The following is a 20,744-nucleotide window of genomic DNA, read 5'->3' on the forward strand; positions in this document are numbered from 1 at the left end:
GAAAATGCATGTCACAAGAGCATAGAAAAAAGTTTCACAATGACATAAATTCTTATTTAAAATTAAAAGAAATAAAAAAATAAAACACATAATATAAAAAAAATAAGAGAATTAATAGTCATCGATAGTCAATAATCAATATTAAAATCGGTATCACCGTCGATTAAACAAAAATTAAAGAAAAAAAATAACATGTCTTAAAAATATTAAAAGAAAAATAGATTGAAAGAAGAAGAGGCGGCTGGGGTTTTATATCTTTTATTGTTTTTTTATCTTTGTTATTGTAATAATTGCGTTATTGTTGTGTTATACGGATTTTGGTTTAAATTTTAATTTTGTTAAATATTATTTTCATTATTATTTTAAGTATTTTTTATTAATCTAAGATAATTACAAGTGATAATATTTGTTATAAATACTCTTAATCATTTATTAATGAACGTTTAAATACATTACAGTCGTTGATGCTCGAACTCAATACATATAAGAATAACAACCAATATTTTAACTTTTAAGATAATTTGATTGGTGCTATTATTTTTAAGTAGTTAAAAGTATTCATTTAACAACAAAATTTGTAACCTTATCTAACCAAACACTGTAATATTCAAATCCTGTTAAACAAATCAAATATGATAATACAACGTTATCATAGTAATAACATTACCAGCGTAAATTATCATATCGCTAAACTGACCTAGAGTAAAACGCTCGCACGAAAACCCTAATCTTCCCAAGCCTTTCCCCCTTCCATAAATGATAAAACCCTAATCACCGTCTTACACAAAATATGGGTCGCCGAGAAAGCAGTAACACAGTTCAAACCACAGCTCAAACCACCATGAACTCTTCGAACAATTTTGAAGGAACTAAAATACGCTTCCAAGACGCCGACGACGAGGAAATCGCCAGCGGCAGCTCCAATCTCGATGATTCAATCGTTGCCGTTGATAAAGGTAGTGAAGATGTTTCCATGGGATAACCCGACGTCTCCTTTTTCGGTTGTGAAGGCGATGATGATAAAATCAGTGCTGATTATTACTTCGATTCTTACTCCCATTTCGGTATATTTTATTCTTTCTTGTCCTCTTTCTTAATATCAGTCCTGAAGTTCGTTTTTTACAGTTATTTTTCTTGTTGATTAGAAAACGAGGGGATGTGAGTTTTTTTTGGCTTACCTTTCATACGAAGAAGCTTTGATTGTGGGAAAGTTTCAGTCTTAGCAAAAGTTAGAGCTTGTTGATTTCAATAATTTTCTTATATCCATCTGATTTTTGGTTCACTGGTTGTGGGTATTAGGTCGTACATTGGATTGACTAATGTCTTAAGTCTTATACACTGCTTCTTTTACGCCCAATAAGCATTGCTTTAAATCTTATTTTGATTCCCTCCTTTTTTAATGTACAGGCAGGTATTCATGAAGTAAGTGCGCAGCAACTTAGACGCTTGAATCTTGTTTGGTTATTGTTGACTTATTGGAATTAATGCATATCACATGCTATATAAAAAAAGTTATTTTTTATGCATTTACCCTTCTACTTCAATTTATGGAAATTATTTCCGCGTCACTGTTCTTGGTTATAGTGGAAAAACTTAGTGGGATTTCATAATTTTGGTCTTTTCCTTTTTGTCTGGGAAACGTTTATTCTCTATGTTAACCTGCTACCTGTGTTTCAGGAAATGCTCAAAGATGTAGTGCGAACCTCGACTTATCAAAATGTTATTTATCGAAATAAATTTCTATTTGAGAACAAAGTAGTTCTTGATGTGAGAGCTGGAACTGGAATTTTGTCCCTGTTTTGTGCAAAAGCAGGGGCAGCACATGTTTATGCCGTATGTCTTCCAGTTTACATTTACTTTTTATTTCTGTTCTATATATTGCTAATATTCTTTCTGACCAAATTCTTACATTCCTAGTGTCTATCTCTTATTTTCCTAACTTGGTTGATATTTCTTCCATTCCTAGGTCGAATGCTCTCATATGGCCGATATGGCCAAACAAATTGTTGAAACAAATGGCTTGTCTGATGGTGAGGTTATTGAAATTGTGTGTTATTGTTCCTATCAAAAAAAAAATTGTGTGTTATTGTATTTCTTCCTCTATTTGAGGGCTTTTTTTACCCAACAATTATTTTATTGCTGCAGTTGTCACAGTTTTGAAAGGAAAGATTGAAGAAATCGAACTTCCTGTTGCAAATGTAGACATTATTATATCAGAGTGGATGGGCTACTTTATATTGTTCGAGAATATGTTGAATACAGTGTATATGCCCGTGATAAATGGCTTGTAAGTCACTGCTATGTTGACACTATAAATGTCTGCACTCAAAGCTTTTTAATGGTTGGGAATCTGTTTTTGCACTTTTATGATGTAGTTGGAAGCTATTGATGAGTAATTTAGGTTTGTGCCTTTCAGAAAAGATATTCAAACTGAAATACATGCATGCATATAAAGGCGGAAAATTCAGTATGGTAAATGCTTGGCCATTTGTGGAGCTGTATCTGTCAGGCATGGCTTATGTTTTGTTGTGAAGAGAGGTTACATGTATAGGTTTTTTTCTTGTGATTATTCGGTATGTGCAGCCAACTACAAATCTAATATGACAGCTGAGTGGTGCATGATCTAATATTCTTGTCTTCTTGACCTCTTCCTGTTTTACGCTTGCTAATATATTATGCTCTTTTTCTTGGTTAGATCATATTGAAACTTTGATCCCATCATTGTGTAAACTTCTCTTGTGCAATTTTCTCTTTGTGCTTTCATGTGAAGGGGCTGGGCCTTTGAAATTTATTTTCACCCGTACTTATATTTGCTCACATAAGCAAATTTTGTTGGTTTCTTATATGTACACGTTCTTTTTCATTCAATTTTCTTATTTTTTCACTCGTGTCAAGTCATTGATGGAGTTCGTGTTACCAGATAAGATTCTCTTTACTTGACAGCAATTGAGGATGCAGAGTACAAAGATGACATGATTGAATGTGAGTGTATCAGATTTCTGATTTGTTATTATTCTAGGTATGCATTTTCTTATGTGCTTGTATGCTTTCAACCAATTTTTCTATTGTGCAATTTGACTTCTATAATCTTATATATGCCCATCTTTTCTCTCTGACATCATCTTGCTGCAGTTTGGAATAATGTTTATGGTTTTGACATGAGTTGCATAAAAAAACAAGCCTTCACGGAACCTCTTTTGACAATAATGTGTTTGGAATGCATCTGAATTATCCATTTTGCTTTTCTGGTTTCAGACAATGGATATTTCCAAGATGACTCCTGGGGATGCTTCTTTCACTGCACCTTTCAAGCTTAGTGCAGAACTTGACGACTACATCCATGCTTTTGCTGCATATTTTGATGTTTCATTTACCAGATGCCACAAATTGATGGGTTTCTCTACAGGTTTGTATTTTCATTTCCCAAATTCCATTTTCAATCCAACGGTAGCTTACAGAATATATCCATCCTTTGTCCTTTTATCTTATCAATGGTTAAAATCAGCCAACATCCTAGAATAACTTTGCCCTGGCTAATGGCAATATGGTAGTAATGCATCTGTTAAAGCATGAAGTTTTTGGTGCAACCAAACCTTTCTTTCTAATTTCTGCAATACAAAAACAAAATACAGGACCAAAATTGCGAGCTACTCATTGGAAGCAAACAGTCTTGTATCTGGAGGATGTGCTAACCATATGTGAAGGGGAGGCAATAATCTGGAGCATGACTGTTGCATCAAACAAGAAGAATCCCCGAGATGTCGATATAATGGTTAAATATTCCTTGAACGGTCGTCGTTGTGCGGTTTCAAGAGTTCAATTCTATAAGATGCGCTGATCATTTTTGCAGAGCATTCCATCACTACTACTAGCTGTAACTCCTCTTACCATGTGGGAGGAGACCTTATTTGCATGTGTCATCAACGTTTCATTTCCATTATTTCTTATTCCTTTGCTGTTTCCTCTTATTCCACTCACCTTTTGTACCTTTTTATTTCTCTAAAAAATCTTTCACGAGAAAAAAAATGAACAAAAGTTATTGTAAATTAGAAATGAAGATGGTTAAAAGTTTAACCTTGCAAATTCTTGGATTCAGATAATGTTAAGCATAATTTTGAATATATTTTTTTTAAAAAAATAAAATATTTAATATCATCTTAATATTGTTTATAAAATTATATATTTTTTACCAAATTATAACATTATGATAATGGTAGATTGACTAAACCATGAAGTGATAAAAAGTCCAAAACAGCCCAAAAACCTAATCTTTAGAGCTCAAACATTCACTCAAACTCCATCCTCCCAGCTGCTCTCGTCTCTTCCTTTATCCAATTATGGGAGTAGCTAATTACATAACAGCGGTCCTCAATTTCATAGCCTTCCTTTGCTCGATCGCCATCATTGCCTCTGGCATCTGGCTCGCCCAAAAGCCCGACAACGTTTGCATCCACATTTTCCGATGGCCTGTCATTGTCCTTGGCTTCCTCATCCTCCTTGTCTCCCTTGCTGGTTTTGTCGGTGCCTGCTGCTACAAGAAAGCTCTATTGGGCTTTTATCTTTGTTGTATGGCCATCCTCATCGCTCTCTCCCTCATCTTGTTAGTCTTTGCTTTCGTAGTTACTCGTCCTGATGGAAGCTACGATGTACCCGGTCGGGGTTATAAGGAGTATAGACTAGATGGGTACTCCAGCTGGCTTAGGAACCGGATAGCTGGCTCTGAGAGCTGGAACAAGATCAGGGCTTGCCTGGCTGACTCCGACGTTTGTCTTAAATTAACTCAACAACAATATATGACCGCTGATCAGTTCTTCGCTACTCATCTCTCTCCTCTTCAGGCAAGTTCATGCTCTGGTTTTTAGATCTCTATGTTTCAATTATGGATTATTGTCATATTTCTCTCAATAATTCTGATGATTTGATGGAAATATCAGTGTCCTTTCAATGAATTTCGCAGATTATGGTCTAGGAAAGCCATTCGTAAACAGAATTAGTTTTTTACCTGATTGAATTCAGTAATCAAATCGTTAGCTTTTGATAATGCATCTGAAAAGAATCATGGGGCAGCCGGGCAAGACAAAACGTTAGTTGAAAAAGTTTTTCATTTTCTGGGTGGGAGAAGTTTGTGTCAATGGAGAAATGAGTGCCTACTAGATTAATTATTTGCATGGAATCATGGGGCTTTGACCCCACGGATTTTATATAGTTGCCAGCTTTGACACCGACAACCGATCATCTTCTGGTCCAATTTATAGTTGTTTTCTGATTAGTTTAAGGTTTGATCCTTTGGGTTCTTCTGTTTGACAGTCAGGGTGCTGTAAACCTCCAACAGTTTGTGGCTACACTTTTGTGAACCCAGCATTGTGGACGAACCCGACGAATCCAATGGGGGGCCCTGACTGCAATCTGTGGAGCAATGACCAGACCCAACTCTGCTATAACTGCAACTCCTGCAGAGCTGGTCTGTTGGGGAATCTGAGGAGTGAGTGGAGGGAAGCCAACATTATCCTCATCGTGGCAGTGGTCGTACTGATATGTGTCTATGTCATCGGCTGCAGTGCCTTGAAAAATGCTCAGACCGAAGAACTCTTCCGCCGCTACAAACAGGGTTGGATCTGATCAATCTTTCACAACTTCCGCTTTCTGATTCTTCTCTGGAATTTAGCTACCCTTTATTTTCTTCCATGTCTTTCGTTGAATGTATCTGTCATCAATAATGAGACGTGTATATATATAAGATTGTATGAAATAAGTACGTTAGATTAATCATGTAATAAATAGTTTGAAATTTCTTCTTCTTCTGGAATTATGATTACGCGGCATGAACAATTCAAGGAAGAATGCATATAAGATCCAAGTGTCCATGATTATGAGAGAGGTGATGTTCTTTGTTTTATAAAAGAAAAGCTTAAATAGATGCGTCCATATGAATGCACATGGATTTACATCAATGCAGCTTAAAGTCTGGTTTCAAGTTGCAAACTTTGAGGCATTTTTTTTAACGGAAGAAGTTATTGAAAATTGAAAATATTTAAAATTACAAGGGTTTATATATATCTTCGTAAACAAAATACATAATTTGGATCTTTTTTATAACATTGGAACTAACCATTTTAGTTCATATAAAGATTATGAAAAAAGGTTAAAAGCCCAATCAAAATATTCGAACAAAAAATAGATACGAACAAATTTGATTGCATTGACAAATGAATCATAAAAGGGGATTGAACTATTGAAAGACCACCTAGAATCAAAAATCAAAGTTGAGTGTTATGAGAAACTATACACGAACGTAAATCGTGCATCCAAATTTAATCAAAGGGTTTATAGCAAGAAAGATCAAAAGAATTACAAATAAGCGTTACTTTAATCGGTTGTGACGTCGTCAAATCTCACCTTAAGATAGCATAAATAAAAGAATAACTAAACGACCGAGAAAGAAAATGAAAAACGTACTAAAAACACATAATTATTCTTATTAAAAAATAAAAAAAAACAAGAAAAAAAATCAAAGAATAACAATCAACATCAAAACTGATATCATCAACTAAATAAAATATAAAAAATTGATATAATCTATAAACTCTTAGGATGCGTTTGATTCACAGAATGTAAGATTATCAGTGGGAATGTATAATTACCAGGGAATATGATTACTGGAAATGTTGTATTTTGTGTTTGGTTGGTTTAGCAGGAATGTAAGATTATCTTGTTTGGTTAAAGGAATAAAAGATTATTGAAATGTATATTTGACCAAATTGTCCTTATTATATATTTGTTTTTTAACAAGTTAGAAAATATTTATATATTTTCTTTAAAAATTTAAATTCATAAAATTTATATATTTTTTTTTATAAAATTGAAAATATAAAAAGGTTTAATCTAAGGGTAAAATTTATTTTAATCCTTAAACTTCATATAAAATTTTAATTATATATATATTTTTGTAAATCTAAAACAATTTAATGATAAATTTGTAATTTAACCTTCGTATAAATTTTATTATTCAATGGCAGAATAAGGATATTTTTGAGAAAAAAATTTAAGGGCATTTTAGTCCAAAACGTTGGTAATCCAACAATACCTAAGAAAATGGAGATAATGACATTTTCGATAATATACTCCAAAAAATTCACTATTGATAATGTAAGATTACCGGAAATGACATTCCCGACCAACCAAACAGAAGAATGTAGGTTTCATTCCCATGAGAATCTCACATTCCCCCAACCAAACATATTCTAAAGAAAAAGAAAATGCGGGGGAGGGAGAGCGGGAGCGGGTTTACTAACTTTTCTATGAAAAATATAATAATTGTAAAAGAGAATTTTGCAAACTTTGAGGCAAGTTGACTATATATTTCAATGTAAAAAGTATATTTAATAAAAGTCTTAATATTGTCCAAATTATACTTAAAATATTGAATAGGTGTCTAAACTATTTTTTTAACTTATTTAATATCTAAGGTTATAAATATTTTTTATTTACGTGTCTCAGATGTTACGGTCGTTATAAAACTTGTTAAATGATATGCTTCACAATTTTAAAATATTAAAATATTAATTTTTTAAAAAAATATTATTAAAAAAACAAATGGCCAAAGCCCTTTCTACCCTGTGTGCTTCCCCCTTTTCCCTTTCCTTCTCCCTCTTTCCATGGCCAAAGGTCAAATGGCCAATTAAACGACTGACCGACTGTGTCACGGTTGGTGAAACAGTTGATTATCACAATTAAATTTAAAGGATTGAGTGTTTGGATTTCAAGAAATAAAAATTTAAATTTAAGAATTTGAAAATTTAAAAATTTTGAGTTTTGAGATGGTAGTAAGAATGGGTAACCGGAAATGATCGACGGTCTGAGTAAATGAGACTAGAATAGGAAATGTGACATTTTTCGCAAACTTTAAAAAAATTATAAAATTATCATATTATTATAAATATCACTTAACGAAAAAATTAACGTCGTTGACGGTCCGAATACTTAAATAGATAACGTTTGTAATGTTAGACATCAGGATAAATCAAAAAATAATTTAAACACCTATTTAAAATTTTTGATATAATTAGAACACTTATTTTAATATTAAACCTTAATAAAAGGATAAATAACACCGATGCAATTACACTTTAAATACCTAAATAACCTCTATGTTTGCAAATAATGATACAATGATTAACTTTGAAGGAGGTATATAGTAAAAATATTGTAGTAAAAAATTAATTACTGTTTACATGACGAGCATAAAGCCAAATCAACCATATATAACCTCCACTCATATTCATGCCTTCCCTCTTACCGTCTCCTTCCTCATTTTAAAGAACGCTCGTCGTCCTCAATCCTCATCCAAAAATCATCCGAAGACCCGCTTGTCCTCTTTGTAAACGGGTCAACCCATCATCGTATATCTCAAAATGGATCGACTCAGATTCGTGATCGACTCCGCCGAAGCCGAAGAAATGGCCAAACAATCAGGCCAAACCGTGCTCCAGCTCCTCCGGTCGTTAGTCAAAACAACCCAGATCCTAGCCCGACCGCCAATCTCCAAATTCCACGTCGGAGCAGTCGGAATGGGATCGTCTGGTCGGATCTTTTTCGGAGTCAATCTTGAATTCCCGGGCCTTCCCCTCAACCAATCCGTCCACGCCGAGCAATTCCTGATCACCAACCTTTCCCTCAATGCGGAACAGTGTCTTAAGTACCTCGCCGTCTCCGCCGCCCCTTGCGGACATTGCCGCCCCCGATGTCAAGATCCTCGTTACTTCGTCCAAAGACGAAAAAGAAAACGAAATGAACAACAATTTTAATGATAAAGACCAAGAATTTACTCCTTTGTCCCATTTTTTACCTCACAGGTTCGGCCCGGACGATTTGCTACACAAAGACGTCCCTCTTCTCCTCGAGCCCCACCGAAACGGCTTCTCGTTTTGCGACGATTTACGCAACGGAAAAATCAACGGTGGTGATGATGGCATAAAACACGCGGCTCTTGAAGCGGCCAATATGTCACACGCGCCGTACAGCGGGGTGTCCATCTGGAGTGGCATTGCTGGACGTTGAAGGCAAGATATATAAAGGGTCTTACATGGAATCAGCTGCCTATAACCCCAGCTTGCCGCCGGCTCAAGCGGCGCTCGTGGCTTACGTGGCAAGCGGTGGAGGAGGAGGAGGGCTATGAGAGGATTGTTGGGGCGGTTCTAGTGGAGAAAGAGGGTGCCGTTATTAAACAAGAACACACTTCAAGGCTACTTTTGCAATGCATTTCGCCGAAGTGTGAGTTTAAAGTGTTTCATTGTACAAGAAACTAGTTCAAAAAAATAGAGTTCCGAGTACAATCTATGCTTATACAAGAGTGTTGGATCATTAGAAATAATGGGAATCACGGATCAATCGATGAAAAAGAAACGATCTTCGTTGAGGAAACCAAATCCAACAATGAAAAATGAAACCAGTCGGTTAATAAAAAGTTTAATCTTTGTGATGCATTGTAATATCTTGTCCAACTTTGAATTATTGCCTCTGTTCTATTTTTTGTCGTGTTCATGGATTTAGATGAGTTGCTTGAACTGTTCATAAATGAAACATGAAAATCAAGAGGGTGAGAGGCAGCTAAGCTGATATGATTGATGATGAATCCTTTAAAAGTTCAATGGATGGGGTAAAGATGCCTCTGTTTCTTCTTTGACTGGACTGTTATCGTCAGTATGCAACGTGGAAAGGGGTACATTTTTCAGCTGTGATTTTAATTGGAGTCATCCAGCCCCTGAAATTCACCATTGTCATCTTCTTTTGAGACAGTCTACCGATCTATGACTATGCAGGCACATAGGAGTCTGGCCGGGAGGACAAAATCGAGACTTCGCTTAAGCGCATTATCCTTCTTGTTACTTGACCCAACCGGCCTCAGTGCAATCCGAAACATGGTGATTAGGTTATAAATTAGTTGAATTTATCATCAGAAAGTGGGATTGCAGAGATTCACGTTTATCATCCGAAACATGCTTGAGCTAGATGGTAAGGATTCCCGGTTTGTATTCTTCTAAAGATATAAAAAAATGGCAATATGCACAAATATCTATATACATGGCATTAATGCACATGTATAGAGACAATCTTATAACATGTATTGTAATACTCTATACCAGTACAAAACACAATCGACCAATCAGAATGCTAGACAGAACCACGGAGTGGCTAACCAAAATTTTTCTTTTTAACTATCAATTTAAAACAACCGCTTGTAATACTCATGATAAGATAAATCAAACACAGTTTAAATAGAATAGTTTACATCAGGAGTCCCCAAAAATAATAATTCAAATCATATAGACCACTGTTTAAAATAAGTTATGACTCGAATATACAAAAACGGAGTTTTCAAATATACATGCCCTTTAAAAATGAACTCGAGACATACTCAGCACTAGTTGATCCTAATCACTGGTGGCAAAAAGGTCCTCCGACTGCTCCTCGACTAACCTACGTAAGGAAACAAAATTTCAAACGCTAGCTAACTAGTCCAGTGGCCAAACTAACAACTAAGTCATACTAAAAGTGTTCATGACATGCTTGAGCTAGCTGATAAACTGCAATAATGAGTATACTCATATACTGCACTCTCTACTCTATAGTAGACATCATGGTGCGGCTGAGGTGTAACACCCAATCCCGTACCCGACCCGAATACGAGTCCGAGATGTCACATTGACTTTTAAAAATGATATTTTTACAAAATATCAAAACATTTGAACTCATTTTAAGAAAATACAATCATATATTGTTGAATTGTGTTTGTTATAAAATTTTTAGTCAAAAACGTATTTATGAACAGTAAAATACGGTATGAACAGTACCGTATGAACAATGATGAACTATACCATGAACAGTACCTGTTATCCTCATTACAAAATACATACTATACATTTCTTTTCTGATCTGACCTTTGGAAATGAGGAACTGACATGTCTTGCATAACTTTTATCAATCTTCCTCTTCTCGGAACCTACGCGTGAAACAATCACACGCTAAGTCAATGACTTAGTGAGACATATAAAACATAAACTATAACCATATATCATTTCATATAAACAAAAGGTATACATATCCAAATACTATCATATCATATAAAAACTTATATCATTAACATGCTTTTCAATACTCATATTATTGTTACTAATTCCTTGTGATCATATAAGCATATGTTGAACATTTCTATACATATCATAGAACACATATATTTCACAATGAAACACACATAACATCCTATAATTCATGCAATACCTTTCATATCACCACAAGCATATGCATCTTATATATTGTATTTGTTATTGTCTCTTTATTAGCCCATGGTACATTGGTGAGAACTAAGGATATGTGAGTACATTGAGGTTGTGCACTAATACTGCACCACAACTCGTATAAGTCCCACTGAGTGGCATATGAAATTTGTCCCGAAGGATCACTGTATTGTCCCGAAGGACCACTATATTATCCCGAAGGACCTATGAAACCCTCGACTCTTGACATGCCTACTATACCTATAGCTCTCGTATCATATAACATGGGCATTATAATCCTATAAACTAACATGCACTCATAAGAATCATATCAATTATATAACATTTTACGAATTACTTCTTACCATAGTAACTCCGTCACTGGCTCATCGCAAGCCAATGTTTTTCGATAGCATAAGTACAATTAAATTGCACTCACCTTAGCCTTGCTTTGATTCGATCCTAATCCTTTGAATATTCCGGAACTTGTTTAGGCTCAATATCTACATAAATATAACATTTCAAAACAACTATCAGAAGCCTAAACCTTAAACTTGATGTTGATAACTTATGCCGGTTTAATGAACCAAAATTACATTTTTCATTTATGGGGGAATCGATACCCCCTCAGGGGGGGAATCTGTACCCCCTGCACAATCTGGAATTTTCGTTCAAGCCTAGAAAAATCATTGTTCATGCCCAAAAATTCACTATATCAACTTAAATTCTTCATGTTTCATTCCCTTTCATATTCTTAATTCAAATATACATACTTAAACTAATTTATATCCATTTATTTCATCTTAAACCTCAAAATTCTATTCTCCATATAGAAATCAATAATCATACTAAATTTTCCATGTTATCCAAACTTAATTCTAACACTTCTAACTTCTTATTCTCATAGATGACAAGTCAAATTCAACCTCCAAATTCATTTAAACATTTCTATTCAAAATTTCACTTCAAAACCCATTTTCTTTAATATGTCATAACTCCTTTATCTTTTGAATTTAAGATAACTTAAGCTTTCCTTAAGCTTAGTTATCATCTAATGATCAAAACCCAACCTTTAATTCAACAAATAATCAATAAAAATCGAAAACTCACCTTTGCCTAGCTTCCACGGGGAGGAGGAAGAAGAAAGAAAGAAAATGATGAAATGTTTTCATCTCCCACGTTTTTTTTCTCCTATTAAAGGAGATAAAAATACCTTTAATGTCAATTGACCATTTTGCCATTTAATTCCTTGAATAATTACTAAAAACTTTCCGGAAATATTCCCAAATAAATCATTGAACTATTCAACTTTTCTACTTTAATTACCAAATTCTAAAATTTTATAATTTAGTCACTAACTCATAGTTTGGGATGTTACATGATGGTTCTGCATCTCGGAGCTCACACACCCCTCTAGTCTATAGAGGATGGTGCCCGAAATTCCTGCATCGGTCAACACCCTCGACTAGCCCACTCCTTAAGTGTTGGACCTTGCGCCTAAGCTAGTCAGCTTAAAATGCCTCGTGCACTACCTAAGGATATATCCGGACTGATTCTATACTTCGACAAAATAATCTTACCAAAGGAACTAAGGTGTCCTGATTGTTTTTCGAGCATCAATCAATGCTAGTTTTATGTCACCCTAATTAATCACGTTTCTAATTGTGATTAAACATCATTAATGTTCTTACTTGTAATCTTATTTAATGATATATTGAAGTGTTTGGGTACCTCGAGTCTAATTCCCTTAAAAACTGAAGTGTTTGGATGCCTGTACAAGGCACTGTTGGGTGTATTTGTTAAAGACCAAAGATCAGACATTCATGCTTTTCTGTTATTCAACAGCATGATTAAAACACAATATAATGGAGTGATTAAAGAATTCCAATCGGATTAGGGTGGTGAATATCGAGCGCTCACCACGCTATTAGCTACTTTGGGTATAAATCATCGGCTGGTGTGCCCACACACCTCCTAGCAAAGCAGGGTTGTTGAGAGGATGCATAGGCATATTATTGAGTTGACACTTGTTTTAATGGCACAAGTATCTCTTCCTTTTCGTTTCTGGTCTTATGCAGTGTGCTCGGCTGTCTATCTGATCAATCGCTTATCCATTCAAGTTCTTCAAGAGAGGTCACCGTTTGAAGTCTTGTGTAATAAGCTTCCAGAGTATGAGTTCATGAGGGTGTTCGGGTGTAAATGTTTTCCACACCTTAGAGCGTATCAAGGTCATAATCTGGATTATAGATCAAAACCGTGCAAGTTTCTTGGTTATAGCACGCGTCACAAGGGTTACCAATGTCTTGCGTCATATGGCACGATTTACCTTTCTAGACATGTATATTTTTTATGAGAGCTATTTTTCATTTGCAGGAAAACGAGATGATGTTCATGATACTGTTCAAGGTACAAGGAAGATTTTTGCTACGTTCATGGTATTAAATTACGGCCACAACGTAGCGTAATAATCGTATCATAATGGTTATGAAGGTTACTGTGATACAATATCAATACAACGCGACAAGAAATATTTTAAAAATATAATAATTTTTTAAAAGAAATCACGCCTGTAATAGCAACGATTCGTTAACATCTACAGTATCCCAACCATGACGCCGGGACAGCGATATTGACAAATTCCACAACGGCATTTTGATACTATGGCTACGTTACATGTTATTAGTGGGGATCAGAGAGTATGCATGCATCGTAGCTTTGTGAGCACTGAACAGTCCAGTGGACAACATAATGGTGTCTTGTCAAGATAGGTTAGCAGCATGGACATCTCACATCAAGAAACCAGGAGAACTGGACAAGAGGTGGAGTTGAATTCGGGGAGTCCAGATGTTGGCCAGATGCATGGTCCACTACAACCTAACCTATCCCAGTCAGGTTAAGGGGTAGAGTTCGACTCGAATGATCAGGCGGTGATCAGACAGGTGCTCAACAACGCACAACTCACTTATATCCTGCAAGTTGTACGACTGATGAGGGCAATAGAAGACACGAAGGACAAACAGGTGTTGCCGCAGCGAGTCAGAATGCTTTGGAGGGAGCTGTCGAATCTGTCACTGTTCCTGGAGAAGAAGTCGAAGAATCTCATGCTATACCTGGGCATCAATGATCACACACGGTAAAAGGGGTATATTTAAGCCAAAGATGTATGTTGTTGAACAGGGTGAAGAAGAAGAACCTCGTTCGGTTTATGATACTTTAAAATCTGCTAATTGGAGAATGGCAGTGTAGGAAGAATATGACGCATTAGAACGAAACAAAATCTGGACGTTGATGAGGCTGCCTGCAGGACGATCCACTGTTGGGTGTAAATGGTTGTTTAGGGTTAAAACGAATGCTGATGGCTCCTTGCAAAAGTATAAAGCCAGGCTTGTTGCCGAAGGATTTTCCCAGGTCCCTGGACTGGATTTTCAAGATACATATAGTGCAGTTTTCAGATCGTCTACTATCGGCGTGATTCTTGCTGTGGCGGTTCATAATAAGTGGATCTTGAGGTAAGTTGACGTGAATAACGCATTTTTGAACAGGGAGTTGCGTGAATAAGTGTATATGCAGCAGCATGAGGATTTGAGAAGACTGATTCCGATGGAACCATGCTTGTTTGCAGATTAAATAAAGCGTTATATGGACTAAGGAAGTGTATATCCAAGCAAATTGGCATGCAAAGTTACGTGAACATTTATTGAAAATTGGATTTAAAGGATCACAAGCAGATCCCTCGTTGTTTGTAAAGAAAGAAGAAGGAAGCATCTTATATGTGGTAGTTTATGTCGACGAAGTAATAGTCACTGGAGGAGCAAATGAGAAGGTGGAAGAAGTGGTGAAGCTTCTCGGGGAAGAGTTCTCACTTAAAGACTTGGGGCAGTTGAGTTTTCTCTTGGGTATTGAAGGTAAATATGAAGGTGAGTCTATTTTTCTAAACCAGAAGAAGTTTATCATGGAGCTGCTGGACAAGGTTCAAATGAGCAATGTTGTTCCCACACCTATGCCAATGATCACCTCTCCTAAACTTTCTAGAGAAGCAGGAAGTGCTCTTGCAAATCCAACGGAATATCGGAGTCTGGTTGGGTCACTACTATACGTGTGTCACACTCGGTTGGACTTATCGTATAATGTAAATAAACTAGCACAGTTTATGCATGATCCCTGTGAACAACACCTAATTGCTGCGAAACGGGTGTTGCGATGTCTAAAAGACACCCTGGATTATGGTTTGTGTATGACAGGTAAAACAGAATCGATGCAGATTGTAGCTTTTGCAGATGCAGACTGGGGTGGAAGCTTGGACGATAGACGATCCATCTCAGGAAATTGCGTTTTCTTGGGAGGCAACTTGGTAATGTGGGGTTCGAAAAAACAAAAAGCTGTATCTAGGTCTACCACAGAGGCCGAATGCAGGAGCTTGGCTGATGTTGCGTCTGACATAACATGGGTGAATGCGCTGCTGGACGATCTAGGGGTTGAACTTCAAGGAACGCCGACCAATTCCAATGCCATTGCCATGAGTGCCAATCTCGTATATCACTCAAAGATAAAGCATGTGGAATTGGATGTCCACTTTGTAAGGGAGAAGGTGGCTGCTGATAAAATGAGAGTGAACTATGTTCCTTCTAGACACCAGGTAGCAAACGGGTTAACAAAAGCTCTTTCTAAGGACTATATTTGTGTGTTTCGTGAACGGCTGGGGGTTATGTCTAGCAGAAGTCAAGGAATGAAGAAGAAGGGAGCATGTTGAATAATGTAGCCTAGCTTGGCTTGTGTCAGGTGGTTTTTCAACAAAATAGGGTAGGTCAGCTAGTAGTGGTTTTTGGGCTAAATTACATAACTGACACGGTTTGTTTTTAATTTTACTTTTCTAACACCGTTCGACCAATATTTCCAAAACTAGCACCCTTTCTACTGAGTTGGCAAAGGCGCGTCCCCGGGGACGCGCTTTACCCGTGTTTTCGCTAAGTTGGATGCCACGTGTGATAGGCGGTTGCAAACTCGAACCTGTCCTAATTTCTGCACTGATTGAGAGGTGGAGGCCCGAGACACACACTTTTCACCTTCCATGTGGAGAGGCAACAATTACATTGGAGGATGTCTCTATGCATCTGGGCTTCCCGTCGACGGAAATATGATGTGGTATGGCGGATGGTGATTGGCAATCAATGTGCATTGATTATCTTGGAGCTGCTCCGCCATATTTTAATGGAGGTAGAATAGCTTATCTTGGTTGAAAGCTAATTTTGAGGTTTTAAATGGAAATGCTTCAGAGGATCAAGCAAAGGCATGTGCTCGGGCATATATTATACGAATAATTGGAGGAATATTGATGCCCGACAAATCTCGCAACCAGGTGCATTGTATGTGGTTGCGGCATCTGATCGATTTTGATGAAGCTGAAAGATATAGTTGGGGTGTTGCAGTTTTGGCATTTCTCTTTAGAGAAATGTGTCGGGCGACGAATTATAAGAAAACTGTTATCGGTGGATGTCTTCTGCTTCTACAATCATGGGCGTGGTTCCGCATGCCTTTCTTATGCCCGATCGTGAATGAACCATACGTATTCCCCTTATTGTTGAGGTAATTTTCGAACTAAATTTTGATTTAAATATTTTCAATTAAATAGGGTGATATTTAGTTTATATTATATTTCATAGGTGGTCGATGAAAAGAAAGGACCATAAAAGTATACCTACTGTTTTAGAGGAAATTCGTTTACTTATTGATACGAAAGCTGGGTCTGAGGTATGTCATTTACCAGTCACGGCGTTGGTCAAAACGACTTATTTTCGTTTGGGTCAACTCTTTGCAAAACTCGGTGGACAAGCTCTTACTTGGATGCAAAACGGACATATTTACCACCCAAGACTAGTAGCCGATTTACAGAAAAAAGTGGCTACATCAAATGGGATGTTAGTTACAAATTTTTCTCGCACCCGTGAATTGTTTCGTGTAACCGAAATGCCACGTCCGCTGCAAGGGATTGAAGCTAACTCTTTCAGAGTTAATCTGCAAGAGAGGTGGTGCGATTGTGGTTTCTTTCAAGCACTCAAATATCCATGCTCTCATGTCATTGCTGCTTGCTCACATTCGCATTTGGACTACAAAAATTATGTTGATCCCGTATACCAACTTTCACAAGTTTTCAAGGTATATGAATTTGAGTTTCCGCCCATAGGAAACGAAAGAGACCCAACTGAGATTCAAACTTGGCTTACAATTGTACCAGATCCATTGCTATTGAGGGACTCAGGTCGTCCAAAAATCTACTAGAATACATTGTGATATGGATATTCGGGAGAAATCAACAGAACAAAAACGATGTGGGCATTGTAGAAACATCGGGCACAATAGAAAAAAATGCCCAGCTCTGTTATCATCATATAACCGTTAACTCTTATGTAATTAAAGTTTTTAAATGAATGTTTTTATTTCTAATAATTTAATGTTATTGCATTTATATAATTTGTCAATGTATGTACACCTAAATAAATTTTTTTAACTTTTAAATACATAAATATTTAATATAATTATTTAATATAATATTTAATATTATTAGTTATAATTTTTTCGTTATAACTTTTAAATTTATTAAATTAAATTTTCAATAAGACTAATTTTATAAAATATGTAAGTCTTGAAGATTAAATATGTAATCATACTAATTTATTAACTTATGCATCAATATTTTCGTTAAATATTGACTAGATTGATAACATTTAAATAATTAACTGATAAAATTAATAGATCGATAATCAAAATCAAAAATACTCGAAACTTGATAATTCTTACATTATAATCGAAACATTTTACATAATATATTATTAATTTATAATAATAATAAAATAAACTATTTATTATAAAAAAATACGTGTCTGCTGAGTTGGCAAAGGCGCGTCCCCGGGGACGCGCCTTTCACACGTGGCATCCAACTCAGCGAAAAACACGGGTAAAGCGCGCCCCCGGGGTCGCGCCTTTGCCAACTCAGCAGAAAGGGTGCTAGTTCTGGAAATATTGATCAAACGGTGTCAGAAAAATAAAATTAAAATCAAACGGTGTCAGTTATATAAAAACCCCGTGGTTTTTGTTGTTTACTGTTACTAAAGTGTATATATAGCTTTCTACTTCAGATGTAAATACACGGTTTTTGCTTAAATAATAGAACTCTATTCTACTCATTTCTACGATAGTAGGCTGTCCTAACAAATAATGATTAGGGAAAGTAAGGTGGGGTTTGATCTGTTAATGAATTAGAATGCGAAAGTATTAGAATATGAATTTGAAAACTGTTTGGTCGGTAGTAAATTGAATTAGAATTTAATTTTATATTTTGTTTGATTCGTAGACATGTCAGATGAAATTGATTTCAGTAATATAAAATGATAGAGTTATCTTTTTTATTTTTTTACTTAATTTTAGTTTGTTTTATAACTTACATGTAGTAATATATTATAAAAATTTTAAAAATATTAAATTTTCATTTTATTGATTGATTATTCATTTTAATAAATTATAAAAAGCATACTAATAAACATCATAAGTTAAAATCATCCCAATTAAGGATGATCATGTGTCGGGTTGGGTCGGGTGTTTGGTCTACCCGACACGAGAATAAGAGAACCTCCACCCGAGACCTGACCAAAATAAAATTTCATCAGACCCGACCTGACCCGAATATATGAATTAGAAATCTGACCCTAACCCGAAATAATAGTAAAAACCCTAACCCGACCCGAATATCACACTTAAAAAAATTATATATTTTTTTCAGGTCGGGTCGGGTATTTTTCGCCATAAATCCAAACCAACCCGAATATTACATTTTAAAAAAAATCCGACCCGAACTCAACCCGAATACTACACTTACCTAAACCCTAAATCTGACTCGACCTAAATATCAAACTTAAAAACCGACCCAAACCCAAAATTTTTTAAAAAAATCTAACCCTATTTTTAAATTTTTTCTAAAAAATACGACCCTAATACCAAAATATTGATGAGAGTATTATGGTCAAATTTCACATTCTCTCATCCAAAAAATTTTAATTATATCATGTTATGAATGTAATTTACTTTTTCTCTCTCTATAGAATTGAATTTTAATTTTCCATTTAAAAACTTGAGCCAAACCTGAGAAAGTTGTGAAATTAAATTTCAATTCTCCTAATTTCAAGAAATTTCAGTGAACCAAAGAGAAGTAAAAATAGGAACCAAACCCATCTCAGCTTCGGTTCCGTTTCCAATCAAACGGTGGATGTTTGGTGTTGGGGTCTTGAATTGGTACCCAAATCGAAACCCTTTAGAGGAAACCAAAAGAACCACTGGTTTTTCCAGTTTTTTCAAGGCACGAGAGAAGTTGGGCGCTGTAGCTGGAGATATAGAAGAGTAAAAGAGGAAGGCAAAGAAAAAGGCCGCGGAAAGAGCAACGCATGTGAGGAGTATTAAAGAGATGAAGATGATGGTGGTGCGTTTTGGAGGAGATCCTTTAACTTCCGGTTCTAAAGAAGCGTCGGTGTTGAAAGACAGTAACGCCTTGGATTGGGTTGAAGGATCTTCTTCTTCCGTCAATAACGGTATCGGCTTTGTTTGACTCGAACAATCGGTTCCCATCATCTATTTCTTCTCCCTTCTCCACAGTGAATCAAAGCCTCGTGGAGAAGAAGAAGAAGAGAAATCAAGAAGAATTGAAAAGGAAATTGGTAAATGATAGATTGGAGCGTAGAATGCAAGAATTTTGAGGCGATTCACCGATGGTTGGTTGACAAGTCAGTGAAAAAAGTATTTGTTGTGATGGTGAGTCGAACCAATCAACAATGGAGTTCGATTGGAGATAAAAACAGGAGGCTTTATTGGCTGTAAAAGCAGCATGGGTCCAATCGCACAATTTGGTCGGCTTTCCATTAGTACGCTGTTATTTACAATGTCAGTTACAATAGTACAACTATCGTTTATTTGGTCTCTTGGTTACGGCAAGTAAAAATGATAGTCTGTGAATTAAATGGCGTTATTATTTAAAAAAAATTCCTAAAAACTCATTTATTAAAAAATAAACTCAAACAACATTAATTGAAAAAATATATTCAGATTATCCACATAAAATAATTTCATATTATGTGAAACATTCTACGAAAATTAAGTTTCATACATTTATCGTTGATTTTACCTAAAATAAATAAATGAATTTATCTAAAAAGTTAATGAAACTCGCGGTTGATAAAATGTGAGCTCCATTAAATTCATTTTGTAAAACGTAAGATAATCCCACGTTGACATTGTTAATAAATAATTTTTAAGGGTTTTTTTAAATAAAAACGCCGAATTAAATTATATAAGTGTATTGTTGGATTGTAATTAAAAGGTGATGACGTAGATACTTTTTTTTAACCGAGAGAGCCACTCAAATTTTGTGGACATCCTATTTTTTATTTTGAAAATGTTGACGCCTTTCATTTTTCGTAAATTATGAAT

At 35.6% G+C, this 20,744-nt stretch overlaps 1 protein-coding gene and 2 pseudogenes across 1 annotated transcript; all 3 read left to right on the top strand.

The window, feature by feature from the left end:
• The first annotated feature begins 680 nt into the window (after nt 1-680).
• Nucleotides 681-3,980, top strand: LOC120132146 (annotated as a pseudogene).
• A 278-nt stretch (nt 3,981-4,258) lies between these two features.
• On the top strand, nt 4,259-5,677 carry LOC120132141 (tetraspanin-2-like). The gene is made up of 2 exons (XM_039148963.1): nt 4,259-4,838; nt 5,308-5,677. The coding sequence occupies exons 1-2, from the start codon at nt 4,338-4,340 to the stop codon at nt 5,617-5,619; spliced, it is 813 nt and encodes a 270-aa protein (XP_039004894.1). The 5' UTR covers nt 4,259-4,337; the 3' UTR covers nt 5,620-5,677.
• Nucleotides 5,678-8,257: 2,580 nt separating this feature from the next.
• Nucleotides 8,258-9,510, top strand: LOC120132139 (annotated as a pseudogene).
• Nucleotides 9,511-20,744: the final 11,234 nt, after the last annotated feature.

This window comes from Hibiscus syriacus, unplaced genomic scaffold, assembly GCF_006381635.1.
Source record: "Hibiscus syriacus cultivar Baekdansim isolate YM2019G1 unplaced genomic scaffold, ASM638163v2 tig00110557_pilon, whole genome shotgun sequence".
Classification (NCBI taxonomy): Eukaryota; Viridiplantae; Streptophyta; class Magnoliopsida; order Malvales; family Malvaceae; genus Hibiscus; species Hibiscus syriacus.

Coding starts and splice junctions, on each gene's coding strand:
- LOC120132141 (XM_039148963.1), top strand. CDS start 4,338: ATGGGAGTAGCTAATTACATAACAGCGGTCCTCAATTTCATAGCCTTC. Junction 4,839..5,307: donor CTCATCTCTCTCCTCTTCAG/GCAAGTTCATGC, acceptor TCTGTTTGACAG/TCAGGGTGCTGTAAACCTCC.